The sequence below is a fragment of the Triticum aestivum genome, chromosome 3A (genome assembly GCF_018294505.1).
Source record: "Triticum aestivum cultivar Chinese Spring chromosome 3A, IWGSC CS RefSeq v2.1, whole genome shotgun sequence".
Taxonomy (NCBI): Eukaryota; Viridiplantae; Streptophyta; class Magnoliopsida; order Poales; family Poaceae; genus Triticum; species Triticum aestivum.
Window position 1 is genome coordinate 597,144,656 of NC_057800.1, and position 15,965 is coordinate 597,160,620.

Here is a 15,965-nt window from a genome sequence, read left to right on the forward strand (position 1 = left end):
GGGCGGACGGCGGGCGGACGATCGACCCAAACGAACAAAAACGTCGTCCGTTTGGATCAACCCGTTGAAGTTACTCTTAGACCGTCTTTTGTGTTCGCGCCGATTCAAACGAACACCAGCGGACCAAATGGGCCCATTGGAGTTGCTCTTAAATATGCCACCGGGGCAGTGCGCAGTTCGTCGTCGCTTGGATTTTCTGCCTGTCAGGCGAGCGCGTGAGCGACAGATGGGCGCGCAGGCGCGCACGTGCGCGCAGCGGTGGTTCAGCTCAGCTCCTCGTAGCTGGAGCCCTGGAGAGGCGAGGAAGGAAGGAAGGAGCGGCGAAGCTTCGTGGGGGTATACTCTATCCGGCCGCGCCGTACCGTACCTGCAGTCCTGCACCGACCGCCAAGATACTCCCATTCAGGCCACCATTCCCGGAGTGAGCTGCTCGGGCCGCGCCGCTCCATGTGGCGGCCGCACGCGGCCAACCTGGCAAGCCAGATGCCAGGCCCGGAAGCATGCGCCGGCGTCTGACCCCGTCTGCTGCCCTCTGGCCGCGCCGTGCCATGTCACGTGACGCGAGTATCTGCCGTATGTATGCACACTCTGGGCAGAAATCGACGAAATCAATTTACAAACTGAACTGTTTTGAAAAAAAAATCACCTAACTGATCTTTTTGTGTGGCGCCTGATAGTTAGGCGCCACACTACACTGTGCAGCGCCTAACATACAGACGCTACACATCTGGACAGCATGCCACCCTCGAGCCAGGCCTGGCCCCACCCTTGATGGTGCCGCGCCTAGACGAAAGGCGCTACACTATCATGTGCAGCGCCTAAACGAAAGGCGCTACACATGCACTTACTAACCGCCTCGAAGGCAATAGAGAGCAAGACTAAAAATTGTTAAGTCAATGTGCAGCGCCTGACTTCTGGGCGCTGCATGATTGATCCACCACGCGTGGCCTGACCGGCGAGCTTAAACGCATAGGGCGCGGCGTGACGTGACATGCCATGACATGCACAGTCAGAATTTGAGTTACTACCTGCTGTGGTCGATCTGCAGGTTGGTTGGCTCACAGGCAGGGGCTGGCTGCTGGTCACGTATTTGTAACCCATGCTCCTGCGGTTTAAAGCAAGCAAGCACGGACCCTTGGACGGTCACTGCGGATCTTCTCCATCCCTGTTGTGTGTCGGCCACTATGCAATCAGATCAAATGATCTTCGTAGAAAGAAAAAAAAAAGAGTCCGGGGTATGATCAGAACCAGCATATGTGCATGGATCGATTAAATAAAAGGAATATGTAGCCAAAGATCAACAAGAGTGAGTGCGCGCGGGAGAGAGTAGTATATTTCCGTTTAGTTTCGCCAGATTTTGTCTCTCCTTCAGTAATGACCAGTCATTGAGCAGTGGAGTACAACTAGCCAGAGACGGAGGCAGGGGGGTGCGAGCAGGGGTCAGACACCCCCCATGGCTTCGCCCCCCCTGTGAGTTTCCGTTACCAGGGAGTACTAGTACACATCAGTACGAAAACGTAAAGTGCAGACCACTTGTAGACTTATGTTGAAAGCTAATGGCCTAGCAGGACACCTTTCCAGCCCAAAGCCCAACGTGAGAAAGCATCGCTAGTTGTACACATCAGAAAGAAAAGAATTACGTGCATCCGTAATATCAGGCAATCAGTTTCCTATCTACCCTGTAATTTCGTTCGTGGGCATCGTGGCTTCTAGGTCTGCTGGCACCGCAAGGCCCTACGCCGCCGTCTCTCGACTCTCGCTGCTTCCACCGCCGTCTCTCGGCTCTCGCTACTTCCGCCGCTGCGTCACAGGGTAGAGGGCACTCCACTGTCCACTCCGGTGACTGAGTCCACGATGGGGACCATGCTGGTTTGTCTGCTGCACCGGCATCACGCACCACAAGATCTGTTTCAATGAAACAAAGGTACATTACTGGCAAATAATAATCTTTTTGAATTAATACAATTCCGTTGAAGGCAGTGGTTTATAATTTACTAATTAGATACAGTAGAATTACAATTTAAGAATCTAATTTTACTGCTCGTTTATTTCAATCACTGAATGATGAAGAGAGAATACAACTAAATATATTTGGTTTTCAAGCCCGTTGCTTCTAGCTCAGACTGTCATGGCAAATGCAAATCTTTCTACATAATAATTCGAACCCAAGTCCAGTTGATGTGCAACTCACGGATATGTAGTTTTCTTTTATATATTTCTTCCTCCGCCCCAAAATAAATGTCTCAACTTTACTGGGACAAAGAGAGTACTGGACGTATGTTGCAATACAATGAAGTTACATTTTTGAGACTATATTATTGTGTTGTGTCTCTCGAACAATTATTATCTTCCTCGCCCCCCTCATGTCTGAATCCTGGCTCCGCCCCTGCAACTAGCATCTAGCCAGTGTAGTTAATCAAGAACAGTGTCGGCCGGCCTATGGTGGTAACAGTAAAACGGAAGCACAGAGCTGTCGCTACTAGCCACTGCAGGGCAGTACGTACGTAAACAGTAAATGCGCAACAGAACTTACCAGCAGTAGGGATAGATTCATCGCATGGCATATCTACCTACAGCGAGCAAGGCAGGACAAGTGCAGGTAGTAACTCAAATTTTGACCGTGCATGTCATGTCACGCCACGCCCTATGCGTTTACAGCTCAGTCGGTCAGGCCACACGCGGTGGATCAATCTTGCAGCGCCTAGATGTTAGGTGCTACACTGTATCGTGTAACGTCTAGCTCTCAGGCGCTGCATACTGACTTAGCAATTTTCAGTTTTGCTCTCTGTTGCCCCGAGGCGGTTAGTAAATGCATGTGTAGCGCCTTTCGTCTAGGCGCTGCACATGATAGTGTAGCGCCTTTCGCCTAGGCGCTGCACAATCAGGGGTGGGGCCAGGCCTGGCTCCGGGGTGCCACGCTGTTCAGATGTGTAGCGCCTGTGTGTTAGGCGCTGCACAGTATAGTGTGACGCCTAACTGTCGGGCGCCATACAAAAAGGTCAGTTGAGTGATTTTTTTTTCCAGGACAGTTCAGTTTGTGAATTGATTTCGTCCTTAGGTCAAAACAGTGATTTCTGCCCACACTCTGTACTTGCACTGCACCTGGAATTATTAATAAGGGTTTTGAAATCTAAGACTGGATGAGCACTCGTAATGAATATGGTCCGTCAAATTCCACCACCTGAGGCCCGTCCTCTGGGGACTGAAAAATGTTTTTCAGCGTCAGAGATCCCAACCAGAGGTGCAACTCTGCATTGCCAATTTGCCACAGCCGTGAACAGAATCCGGATCCGGTCCTTCGCACTTCAGGCTTGCCCCTCATAATAGTACCAGTTGCTAGACTTTGGATATGTTCGTTCCTCGATGGTCCGGGGATCGGTCGGTGAGGACGCATATTTGGGTCCTTGGAAAAGAAGATGAATATTGCCGCGTTGGATGGCCGTGACTTGGAACTGGATTCCTCTGGCAATAGCAACAGCGGGCTAGATTTGTTCGATTAATTGTGCGATTACGACATATCGAAAGGACAGGAGCCCTACGTATCCCTGCAGTGCATTTGGATTACGACATATCGAAAGGACATCTCTCACTAGTCACTGGCATAAACAAGTATGGACAGTTCCAGATGGCACCAAACACAAAAAATGGAGATACAGTCATACAGTCCAATTTCTACCACTTCCAGTTATATATTTATTTTTCGAAACGAAGGCAAAATATTTGCTTCATCGATCAATTAAGAAGAGAATTGCCCAGTTAATATATGAAAAATCGGGTGAAAACCGATACAGACAACCCAAAAGCTGGTTACTCACGAAGCACAAAAGTTGTGCTTGAATTCAACTCATTTGATCAAATACAACTCATGGCTGCCAAACAAGGTGGGAAAAAAATTTCTCATGGAAACTCAACTTGTGTTGCCAATCCAAGATGATATCAAGAGTCTAGATGGTGTGTGTGTGTGTGTTTCAAAATCTGACTGCTTCCTGTTGATGTACATATGGTATATTTACTCCAGAGATGTGTAGAAGAAGCTCCTTCTAGCCGCAAGAAAAGAATGCTCAAATAAAAACTCTGCTCTTCAAAATTTCATGTTTTCCTTCCCGAAAAACAATGCAATGTGGTTGGGATTCAGTCTTGCTGTACGAAGACCTTGTGTCTATATGCCTGTACTGTATGCGATGTAACATAAGATGGAGACTGTTCCTTTGAGTTGGATGCCCACAGCCAATAGCCTTTTGGCTATGTCTGCTCACCTGATTGGTTCTTATTAATATCGTCTGTACTTGGTACTTCTGCCGTGCCACATTCTAACACTGGTATTTCTGATGAGATGGGAGTGTCAGGAGAAGGTGGCTCTTCCTCACTAGTTTGGATGCCTGTAGATCGCGCAAGATCAATCCATTGCTGCATCAAACATAGCTGTCAGTAACGACTAGAGAAACCTGGAATGCAAGTATTATCATGCATAATATATGTATGAAGCTGAGTAGTAGACTGCAGAAATAAATCCTTCCGCGTTGTAGGATTCTTATTTCTGTCCCTGGAGATATTTAGCATCGGTTCAATCTTCTACCAGAGACAAACTTAGGGGTTGGGGTGGATCATTTCATCCAATGGATGAGCAATCTGCACCGCAAATAGTGGTTGAATGGGCTAGTGGCTCGGTCCAAAAGAATCAGTGTATCCAATTGTGCATTAATAGCTAATCCTATGGGTCAAATGATCCGCACTGTTGTGCATTCAGTTGCATCTAAATTGTGCGGAGCATTTGACCCGTAGGATGAAGTGGATCGGCCGTATTAGATGCAATTGGCTTTGTGTGCATGCACTAATATGCTCTTCATGCACATATATTCAGACATTCATCAATGCAACAATGTGCGTGTTGACGGATGAACCTTTGATTCTAGTGATGGATATTGATTATTTGATTATTTAGGTAAAATTCCTAGGATTGACATGGCGCGCCCTATTAAAACGGAGTGACACACGTGCACCGTTAAGTGTGACCAGTGGAGCCTCCAATATTTTCTTAGCACATGTACAGGACACACATGTATGTGCGAGATGACATTTGTTGAATACTGAGTTTGTACTGAATGTGTACGTGTGGGTTATAACTTACAAGTTAGATTTATGGATCTTGTAGTAATGTAATATGGTGCTACAAAGTGTGTGGCTAGGGCATGCTGTTAGTGTTGGAGTCGTACACTTGTATCCCAGGTCTGCTTTGTATGGAGAGAGGAGACCACATGTTGTAACCATAGCCTTAAGAGGTCTCCCATATCATGCTAATTGAAAAAGATTAAATTAGCCCCTATTCATCAATAGCTAACCTGCTCTCTGAATCACACGGTTTTTTTTTCTTTGGATGGAAATCCCAATATTTGTTTGTTTAGTTCAATCAGCTTGATGGAACACCTTAACCAGAAAAAAAACTTAATAACAGAAGTACAAAATGCAGAAGTCGCAAACCTGTGTTCCAAAGTATGAATTGATTATCCGTGCAACAAAGGACAGCACGTTAGCAAGAATTGGCTGATTATAGTATGACACAAGATACTCTCCAAGCCGGTGCTCCACTAGACCAGCAATGACCTTAACATATTTGTCGGGGAAATGTTAGATATTGCAGAATAAGTCAAAAATGGAAGGAGAAATTGTAAGTTGTCTTATATGATCGTAAATCACTGGACAGGCTGCTTGATAGCATACCAGTTACAGCTGCAAGGCCTCAGTCTGCCTTTAGACTAACTCATTAATCCACAGTATGTTATATTACAGATCATTTTAACCATTGCTAAATTTCCTATCATGTGCCCTCATATGTGCAACTCGACAGACAAAACATATCTACATAATCAGCCAGAATCACTTGTGAGCAATTTATTAGAATTAGAACTTCATCAAATATATATATATCTAAATTCTCGACCCTTCATTTGAAACTAGAAAGAGGATAATATGGAAGTACCTGATACCGCAGATTTGCTGATGTTCCAAGGAAGCCACTATACACAGAAGCTGCTTTCCAAATGGGAGCTCTTGGGCGTTCTGCCTCTATACTTGTAGGACTCAAAACTCGACGAGCAGCATACAAAACATCCGAAGCAACTCCAGCTCCAATACTGGAAACAAATCCAACACCAGCAAGTTTCAGACCACCCACTAGTACCGATGCAAATCTCTGGTTCATGTCCCAATTCTGGCCCACGATACCCTTTTGAAATGCATTATCTGGCAGTGACCCTAACAATCCTCTGACAAGCTCCAAGCTCTCACCAGAACCATTGTCAGCAATAGATAAGAGCGAAATAGTAGGAGCAGGAAGCCAGACTGTAAAAAAGTCAACAACAGAACCTCTAATTGTATCAGTAAGGACATAGTCGATCTCTTCAAAAAACCGTCCTTTCCGTTTTTCATATTGTGCTAAGACAGCTGTAGTTATTGATATACCCTCTTCGATAGCTAATCTATTCAAGAATTGGGGATCTGCCAGTAACCTTTCACGGAAACCCTGCACAAAATGATCATTTTCAATATCATCAACATGCAGTAAGTTCTCCTAGCTATAAAGAAGCAGAATCAATTAGACCGCTCAAGGCCTGGCCCAGCCCTTGTAAACCCAGCCTTGAACTTTCAGTTTCCCAAAATATTTTTCACATCTTTCACATAATATCACTAGTAAATATTGATTATTTCTGGCAGTTCTTTCCTTTCGGGATGCCAGGCGGGGCTGATCCTGGATGAAATCTGACAGGGCTGAGCCGTCCATAAACAGTTCTGATAGAATTTTTTTTCAAATATAATCAAGGAAGGAATATACTATTCAAGCACTAGTATGCATCTGTATGGTCAAGCACCAACCCATAAATAGATAACTACTCCCTCCGTTCCTAAATACTTGTCTTTCTAGGCATTTCAACAAATGACTACATACGGAGCAAAATGAGTGAATCTACACTCTAAAATATGTCTACATACATCCGCATGTAGTAGTCATTTGAAATGTCTAGAAAGACAAGTATTTAGGAACGGAGGGAGTACAAGGGAAAAGAGTGAAAGAGTAAAGCAGGTGCCTACTTGGAATCGGTGAATCAATTCATCCACGACAGGGTATTTCTCAAGGTCAAAAAAGTTCTGCAATATCTCAGGAGAAACTACACCAAGATCTATTCCTTTCTGAATATCCTGTAATGAAATAAATGCAAAAATTTACATTAGCTCAAACATAAGAAAATGCGATGTTATTAGAAATCATAACTGCCTGACATAGCAAGTTTTTAGCTGCGTTAACTTTTTAAAGAGCTCATTACTGGTTTTCTAGAGTAACATCATTTACGGCATGTTACAGTTAGTAAGAAATATAATGCAAAGGAGTGCCAAAGATATGCTGATAGAGCAAGTGATAACCTGGGGCAGAGCTTCACGCCTCCTACCAGCTGCATTCATAACTCTAGCGATTTCAGCACGGTCAAAGCAATTTCGACTGCATGGCTTGGCAGCAGAATACCACAATAAATCCGCTACTGGGATTTCACCTTCTCGCCTTATACCTTGCCTCTCAGGATCAAGAAGGATCACAACTTGCTTTTTCTTTTGCATCTTTTTAGATATTCTGGCAGGAACACCAATTCCTCGTGACCCATACATAACATGGCTTGCACCAGTTACAACAACGAGCATCCCTGAAGGATCTCCAGTACTAATTTCCTTCACTATTATTTGGGACATGGTATAATCATCAACTACTCTTGCCTGTGCAGATAGATATGAGCTAGGGCCAAAAGGAGAGACACGAGAGGATGAAGTCTTGTCTATCAATGATCGGCCTGAGATGGATGTAAAGCCAGAAATGAAGCCTGAGCCAGCTGGAGGAGCATACAACTTCCTCTGCTCTTTTGAAAGGCCTTTGATTCCTTCTGCTTGGACAGTTCTTACCACCTAGTCAAGAAATGTATTAAGTACTTTTCACCACAGAGAAAACTAAGCTATCTTATTTGGTATGCTCCATATAAGAATACTTCTCAGACAAGGGCCAATGTAGAATAGGTGCTTACGCGTCGAGTAAAAGCACTTGATGGCGCAAGGCAGGAAAAAGCTTGCCAGCTGGAATAATGTAAAATCAATACTGAATAACTACAACTATCAAGTCTACAGCCTTAGAAAGTCAGAAGTACCAATGAACAAGGTCATGATGATAAAAATACGCATAAATAAACACATGCAGATGCAGTTTTGCTGGGTGATGTGTGTGAGAATGATGAATTACCTCAAGTGGAGTTCCACATGCAATAAGCTTGATTCCATTATCACGGCAGTAGTTTAAAAGAGGTTCATACTCCTGCCAGCGCTCCGGTGCCCAGTGAGATGTGTACAGCCTTAAGCTGTTGCCGTCAATTCTGAATTAAGACAGGCCTGTTAGAAGTTCGTCGAGGAAGTATTGCAAGGCTGATAAATCACAATCGCTCTCACAGAAATACACTATTTCCCCATAAAGGTGAACAGGGATTAAAAATTTCAACATATTCTCTTAAATTCGGTGGGTCCTGAAATGTTTTTTATCGCAAAATTTCAGACGAGATTCAAATTAATTCAAATCAAATTTGAACTGGGTCTAATTCAGTGAGTTTTGATTGAAATAATTTCAACTTTTTTTGGAAATTCCAAATATTTCCACGAGGTCCTAAAATTTTCCGTTATCGATATTCTAAATCCTGAGTCGAAACTACTCCTAACTTCCGAGTAATATACTGTACATCTATCTGAATGAAACCACAAAATGTATTTTGAACGAAAAAGCTCCGGGCACATAGAAAATTCTACCCAGTACTGTATGTATCTCGGTTAGAATTATGAACTCTTGCAACTAGGAACAGGTAAAATCCATTCAATCAACAGAAAAAGCAGTAACAACCTCCCGTCCATGAACTGGTTGAGCTGCTCCTGGAGGTCGCAGGGGAAGGCCTCGAGCGAGAGCGAGAGGGTCCTCCCGGCGTCGGCGCAGCGAGCGGCCAGCTTCCGGACGATCTCGAGCTCGAGCAGCCGGTCGTCGCGGTCGGGCACGAGCTCGGCCTCCCCGAGGTAGACGACCCGCGCGGCCATGAGCTTCTCCCACACCCTCCCGCGCGCGTCCTTGCCCACGGCCTGCGGCTCGCCGATGACCGTGGCGTCGTACATCCTCGACAGGGCCGCCTCCCCGTTGGGCTCCTCCGCTGGGGCCGGGGCCGGAGCGGGCGGTGGTGGCGGGGCCGGCTTCTCGTCGTCCGCGGCGGAGGCCGCGAGGGGGAGGTACTGGAGGGCCGTGGACGCCGCGGCCAGGGACGGGACGAGCAGGAGGAAGTCGCGGCGTGAGGCGGCGGCGGCGCAGAGGCTCCCGCGGGACGACGGGGAGGACGCGGGAGAGAGGGGCGGTTTGGCGGGGACGAGGGGTTTGAACTTGGCGGTGCCAGGGTAACGGGACGGCGCGTGCGGCAGCATTCTGCCCGGGCGGAGACGTCGCCGGAGGCGCGCCGGCGGCCAGAGGAAAGTGGAGCGAGGCAACAAAGAGATGGAGTAGCCCGTGGCCGTTGGCTAACTATCCCTTGCTGGTACTACAGCACGGCAGTACGCCTCCTCTCCTCTGTAATAAAAGTAAAAATCACGAAATTTTGGAAACGTTTCTCGTCGATCGTACTACGCGATTTGAAGTGTTTGAAGCTAGTCGACATTGCGTGCAAGTAGCGGACAAAGAGGCACCACGCCGCAGATCGTACCATAATTGTTTGGCAGAGGGGGAGAAGACACAGACAGCAGTGGATTTTTGGGCGGAATTCGTCCGGGTGGAAAAAAAATTCATGGCAGGTAGCTCTCATTCTTCGGGTTTTGTGGCGGGAACTTGAGCATGCATACGCGGCGTCTCAGGGAGCTCGCATAGGCCTGGTGCCTGATTGCGTGATAGGAATGGCTACTAGCTGCCGACCATACCACTGGCTCGCGTCTCCGCGAGCATATCTCAACCAGTCAGCCTCGTCGGAGACAAGTGAGTGGCTCACCTTCCGCACAAACCTGTTGATGCGCAGCATAATACTCCTATCAAATAGCAAATGCAAGCCTGCAACTCTTCTCAACGACTGAAAATAATCTTTTCTCATGTATTACCTCCTCCCAAAATTCTTGTCTTGTTTGTCTATATGGATGTATCTAATACTAAAACGTGACTAGATACATCCATATGTAGACAAATACTAGTATAAGACAAGAATTTTGGGAGGAGGGAGTATATGGTTCTTTCAGGAAGCAGGGAACTCGCTAGTGCCGCGTAATTGTACAGAGAAAACTCAGCATTACAGCTAGACCCAGGGTGGGGAAAAACTGGGGGAAAAGAAGGTGTATCGGTTTTAGGATTTGTTCTTTCTTTCCTGAGGAATTTTCAGGTGCACACCTGGCCGGAGATAGCTACTCCCTCCGTCCGAAAATACTTGTCATCAAAATGGACAAAAAGAGATGTATCTAGAACTAAAATACATCTAGATACATCTCCTTTTATTCATTTTGATGACAAGTATTTACGGACGGAGGGAGTACATCCAAGAAAATCCTTGACACGGCGCCCCTTGGGGAGTGGAAACTGTATCTGCACATATCGCCGAAATCACCGAGCAGTGGTGACATGAATCTCAATGCGGTAACACCAATGTTGATGCTGCATATGACTGGCTCAAAATTCACACCTATATTTACATCCTACTTCAGCTGCGCCTTTCTGCGTATCCTTTTGTGTCTTCTGCTAACTTTGCCCATATACTAGCAATATTATCTGACTGTTCAACCTGCACATTGACAAAATGCAAGGACGTCAATTTAGTTTGCTTTGGTAATGATCAGATTATTGGTACTGTGAAATGCAATGTTTATTTTCAAAGAGTTGTAGAGAGCTCGTAGGTGTTCAAAACAAGACGGTGTTCCACCAGTAAGCTGCATGCACCTGCTGGTATTATATAATTTTGAGTTTCATACAATGCCATCTAGGTTGCCTGATGTGAACTTTAGAAATTTATTTATTCACGGTGTTGCAAAGCTAAAATAGTTCCCATGCGCGATGAACTTTTCTTGGCCAAAAAGGCGACAGACATAGACTGCCAATGCGCTACAGTGGACCAAAATACATTTCAGATGTTATCTATACTATCCAATCAAACACTACTTTGCTATCCATACATACAGAACAAATTATGTCTTCCAAAACGATATCATACACAGTGTACATTTTCACATCACCACCAAATTACCATGAAGCATAAATGTTTGACATATGGACATTGGTTTGCTCCTCTTAATCAGAGCTTATCATTTCCTTTTGCTATAGAGAAATAAACACAACAAATAACAATATACCATATCATTTATATTTTATAGTCGACATGATGTACTCCTACAAACTAATAACACTACAGGGGCTTTGCTGGTTTGAGATAGTTGCAATTGGACACCCCTACCAGTCACTAGGTCGACATGGTTTCTACTTTCTGCAAGCCTTGGAAATGTTTCTTTATGTGTTGCTCAAGCTCTAGGTAACCAACCAGCAGAAACATGAAAAAGGAACATGCTTCACATGCTCTTAGGTCGATATAAAGATGCAAGATAAGAAAGGTGAGACTGCAAACATCAAGTGGACCGACAACTCACTTCTGCTTCATGCATACAAATATACTCCCTCCGTTCCTCAATATAAGTCTTTTTAGAGATTCCACTACAAACTACATACGGATGTATATAGACATATTTTAGAGTATAGATTCACTCATTTTGCTCCGTATGTAGTCCATAGTGTAATCTATAGAAAGACTTATATTTAGGAACGGAGGGAGTACAATCCAAAGTTGTGCAGTGGAAAATTCATACAGCCATGGTCACCACATACCAATTTCCAAGTGTTCATTTTGCACTTTTGCAGAAAAGCGAGCAATTGTGCAGTAGCCACAGTGGGCATCATTACTAACTTCTGGTTTCAAACTGGGCAATACTATGCAATGGTATTGGGTAACATTTTGGGTTAATATGGGATACTGAATTTAAAAATAATGGGGCTATGAAGATATATTTACAGCAAATTGCAATAGGTAATATGGTAGACAGATACTCAACTGATGTATTTATCTTTTGATTTTGCATTACAAAAATTCAAAGGGTCATACAACCGGCAACCAAAAGAATGATTCAGAATTGAAGTTTGAAATTAATACCTGACTTGTTACAAAGCCTTTCATCATCTCCACCAAATCCTGGCGTATCTCTTTATTAAATCTCTTAATTTCATTCATGTTGTTTTCCTGCATTAGAGAAGCTTATTTCAGAGAAACCCCAAATAGTCCATGCCAAACAACAAAATGAGAACTTAAAATCAACAGCATAGTCATGTCCCAAGTATTACCAAAATTCTAACATGTGGTTTGATAACCTACAGGCTACAGAGGGATGTGGCACTTCCCACACCAAGAAAAGAAAAAAGAAAAGAGAAATATGATAGGCACTTTATTTGACTTGAAAGAGACTGTTTTATTACATAGACGTGCCTCGTAATATTTCTCAGTCAACTCAAATAGATGCTATCTGGGTTGAATGACAGGCTTAAAGACTCTCTAATATTGTCGACACAAACAAATCCCACAGGACAAATACAGCCTACACATTCAAGTTTATGTACTGACTTACTGAGAAAAACAGGTCCCAGTAGGTCAACGTAGTATATCTCAGTCATACCTGGCATTGTCATCATTTAAATAGTAGGAATCTGTCTTGAAAACTAATGGCCAATCCGTATATACTACATATAGAGACTTCAGTTACTTCACTGACAATTAATGTAGTCGGAATACTTTCCACAACTCATATAACCATACTGAACTAATGATCTTGACTCGTGAATTTTTAGCAAAACGAATATCCGCCTGCTGCAGCAATTGAAGCTACAAGTTCGTTCCAACTTCTGAGAGCTTAACTCGGACATAATTTTTTAGTGTGCATAACACTGTGTTTGCTAATAGTACACCTCAGACATCACTATGGTAAAGGTAAATTAATAACATTAGTTCAGACTGACTGACAAAGTCAAACGATGCATATATACAGAGTTCATTATAGTGTTCATGACATTTAACTAGTGCCAGGCAACGTTTTGAAGCTCGGTGTCGAAACCAAGATCAAATGCATTTTATTTTGATTTTGGCTGATAGTTTTCGATAAATGTAAACTGCAGTATGAAGCTATTGCTCTCCCCAAATACTTAATTGTGCTTGTGTAACCATTGCAAGAATATTAACCATAAACTAGGAAATGTTGTCATCTGACCTTATGGCATAACAACTTTGAATTGTGCAATTTAAAAATAAATAGCAATTCATATCTCAGAAGGCCACTATCAAGTACAATACGCACATTGTACTCTTAATTCAAAAGTTTAGGTGATTTACCTTGATAAGTTCATACTCTTTGCGTGCATGACTTTTCGCGTCTTCTGATGTTCTTATTGTTTCTTTCAGTTCTTCAACCTTCTGATACCTCGTCCTCTCCTGATCTATTCCTCTTGATGACACAGATTCAAGTTTCGCCACCCGGTTGTGCAAAGCAAATAAGTCTGATGATAGACTTTGGATATGAAGCAAAGCATTAGAGCGATCAGTAAATGCATTGTGAACAGAAGTCATCGTCTCCAGGTATTTATGGATAGTGTCCTGTAAAAAAGCATAAACACCGTTACAGATCAAGGAACAAAAATAATCAAGAAGATCTGTATCCAAGATAATGTTACTCTCACTCCAACTTCCCACATACCAGATGTTTCACAATTTCAGCATCCAGTTTTGTCTGAGACCTGCTGACTTTGACAACAGCATTTGCAAAATTGTTAATATTAACAGCTCGAGTTCTGTGAGAACTGCATGCAGATTGGTCCTTTTCAAATTTCGCCAGCTTAACGAATGTCATTCCCAAGTGAGCTGTAGTTGTTCTAAAATCCTCATGAGCTTTAGCAAACGCCTCTGCCTACAAATTATGTAGAAGAATAGACTTAGCTGGTGTTCTTTTGTACACTGCCGCATGGTACCGGAAACCTGATATGATATTAATTTCTTGATCAAGTTGCAAAATGCAAATGTAGTACATGTACTTAACAAGCACGCACAATTTAATTCCTCCATTCGGGTACATGTTAATGTAGTACATGTTGCTTCTGTCAAAACTACACTAATTATGCATAAGAAATTAAGAGTAACCATCAGAATGAGAGTAACATGAGTGATCTAATAAACCAGACAACAACACACACAAACACACACAGCTACCTGCTGAGATGTCGCTGCGAGTTGCTGCTCCAGTTGCTCGAGCTTGGCCTTGTGGAAGAGGAACTTTGCGTCAGTCTCCTCCTCCACTGGAGGCGGCCTCACCGCCATCAACCCATTCGCGACCGTCTGCTTCAGGTCCTTGAACATACCAAAAAAGTCTCGCCCGCCCTTTGTAGGCGTCGTTGGTGTGGTAACAGCCGTCGGCGAGGCAGCAGTGATCGCGGGGTTGAACCTGGGAGACTCACCCTCTGAGGTCGGGATACCGCTAGGATCAGTGAGGAAGGTACGGAAGTCATCGCTCCGGCTGACAGTGGGGTGCGCGGCGATGCGGCAGAGGTAGCGCTGGACCGCGACGCAGCGCTGGTTCACGAATTCATGCCGCTGCATGACCTGCCCTTCCACGATGCTCTTGTCGGGGCGCGCCGGGACGAAGAGGCCGCGGTGGGTGGCCGCGAGGCGGTCGGCAAGGGCCACCACGTCGCGGAAGCGCCGCCGCACGCGGAACTCGCTGCCGTCGGCGGTCCGGGTGGTGACGAGGTAGGAGAAGTAGCTGCCGGAGCCCGGGATGACGCCCGCCGCTCCGGTGGCGGCCTCGTCGTGCTTCTTCGGGTCGGTGACGGTGATCTGGTAGGACTCCGGTGACGGCTCGCGGGAAACGACCGGGGCGTCGGGGGTGGGGAGGATCGGCGAGGAGTCGTCCTCGCCGTTCTCTTCGACGAACGGGTCGCCGTTCGCGGCTGCGGCGGGAGCGGAGGGGGGCGAAGGGGAGGGAGGGGGGTGGAGCAGTGGGTCGGTAGAGGCAGCGGCCGATGCGGCAGATGAGGAATCGAGGGCGAGGGTCTCGAGGTGTTGGTCGGCGGGGTGGTTCGCCGTCGCCGGGGACTCGGCGGCCATCATGGCGGCCGCCGGCGGTTAGGTGGGGGTTGGGGGGAAAGCGAGATCTGGCGGGGAAAGCCGGCGACGAGTCAAGTCGGGTGAGGGAGCCAGGGAGAAAGGCGAGCGCCGTGATACGTGTAAGGCAAGCCTACCTCCCTTTCGTACCCTACGCCCGCTGCCATGTGGGTCCAGCGCGCGCATCTACCCCTTTTCTTTGACTTCCATTTTTCCATACTGCAGTGTCAGTTGCGACGGGACTGCAGGTATATATCCTAGAGAAAGACAGGACCGTTAATTAATTAAAACGAGAAAAGATTTTCTCTTCCAAAAACACTCAGATTTATTAATCATCAGACGTGTAAACACCCCGGAAAAGTAAATAAGTTACGTCAAAGTCCTTGGATAAGGTCACACGGAATACACAAGGAGATATATCATGTTGTATGCTTTTCACGGATGATGTGGTCTAGTCGATGATAGTCGGATGAGGCTAATACAAAGTTAGAGATATATAGACTAATCTTGGAATCGAAATGTTTTAGTCTTAGTAAAACTAACATCGAGTATAATGTTGGGGAACATAGTAATTTCAAAAAAAATCCTACGCACACGCAAGATCATGGTAATGCATAGCAACAAGAGGGGAGAGTGTTGTCTACGTACCCTCGTAGACCGTTCGCGGAAGCGTTATATCAACGCGGTTGATGTAGTCGTATGTCTTCACGTCCGACCGATCCAAGTACCGAAAGCACGGCACCTCCGAGT

At 45.3% G+C, this 15,965-nt stretch overlaps 2 protein-coding genes across 4 annotated transcripts; both read right to left on the reverse strand.

Annotated features, from left to right (window-relative positions):
* Window positions 1-3,664: 3,664 nt before the first annotated feature.
* Window positions 3,665-9,851, reverse strand: LOC123062468 (protein RETICULATA-RELATED 6, chloroplastic). Of its 2 annotated transcripts, XM_044486000.1 has the most exons (7): window positions 8,921-9,841; window positions 8,276-8,405; window positions 7,417-7,947; window positions 7,087-7,194; window positions 5,978-6,520; window positions 5,479-5,601; window positions 3,665-4,407 (listed from the first exon to the last, which is right to left on the reverse strand). In XM_044486000.1, the coding sequence occupies exons 1-7, from the start codon at window positions 9,481-9,483 to the stop codon at window positions 4,243-4,245; spliced, it is 2,163 nt and encodes a 720-aa protein (XP_044341935.1). In that variant the 5' UTR covers window positions 9,484-9,841; the 3' UTR covers window positions 3,665-4,242. The 2 variants fall into 2 exon arrangements, with proteins under 2 accessions (XP_044341935.1, XP_044341936.1); XM_044486001.1 differs by lacking the exons at window positions 3,665-4,407; window positions 5,479-5,601 and adding an exon at window positions 5,622-5,856 and having other exon boundaries at window positions 8,921-9,851.
* Window positions 9,852-10,279: 428 nt separating this feature from the next.
* Window positions 10,280-15,430, reverse strand: LOC123062469 (sorting nexin 2A). Of its 2 annotated transcripts, XR_006429691.1 has the most exons (6): window positions 14,325-15,430; window positions 13,816-14,025; window positions 13,455-13,715; window positions 12,228-12,314; window positions 10,583-10,814; window positions 10,280-10,462 (listed from the first exon to the last, which is right to left on the reverse strand). XR_006429691.1 is itself a non-coding variant. In XM_044486002.1 (5 exons), the coding sequence occupies exons 1-5, from the start codon at window positions 15,219-15,221 to the stop codon at window positions 10,734-10,736; spliced, it is 1,536 nt and encodes a 511-aa protein (XP_044341937.1). In that variant the 5' UTR covers window positions 15,222-15,430; the 3' UTR covers window positions 10,280-10,733. The 2 variants fall into 2 exon arrangements, 1 of the variants encoding a protein (XP_044341937.1); XM_044486002.1 differs by having other exon boundaries at window positions 10,280-10,814.
* Window positions 15,431-15,965: the final 535 nt, after the last annotated feature.

Excerpts from the sequence above, each read along its gene's own strand:
- LOC123062468 (XM_044486000.1), bottom strand. The coding sequence starts at position 9,483 with ATGCTGCCGCACGCGCCGTCCCGTTACCCTGGCACCGCCAAGTTCAAA. Across the intron at positions 7,948-8,275 it reads CATGTGGAACTCCACTTGAG|GTGGTAAGAACTGTCCAAGC; the intron begins GTAATTCATCAT and ends TTTCTTGACTAG. Across the intron at positions 5,602-5,977 it reads CAGCAAATCTGCGGTATCAG|GTCATTGCTGGTCTAGTGGA; the intron begins GTACTTCCATAT and ends AAATATGTTAAG.
- LOC123062469 (XM_044486002.1), bottom strand. The coding sequence starts at position 15,221 with ATGATGGCCGCCGAGTCCCCGGCGACGGCGAACCACCCCGCCGACCAA. Across the intron at positions 14,026-14,324 it reads TCGCAGCGACATCTCAGCAG|GCAGAGGCGTTTGCTAAAGC; the intron begins GTAGCTGTGTGT and ends CATAATTTGTAG. Across the intron at positions 10,815-12,227 it reads AAGGCTTTGTAACAAGTCAG|GTTGAACAGTCAGATAATAT; the intron begins GTATTAATTTCA and ends GTCAATGTGCAG.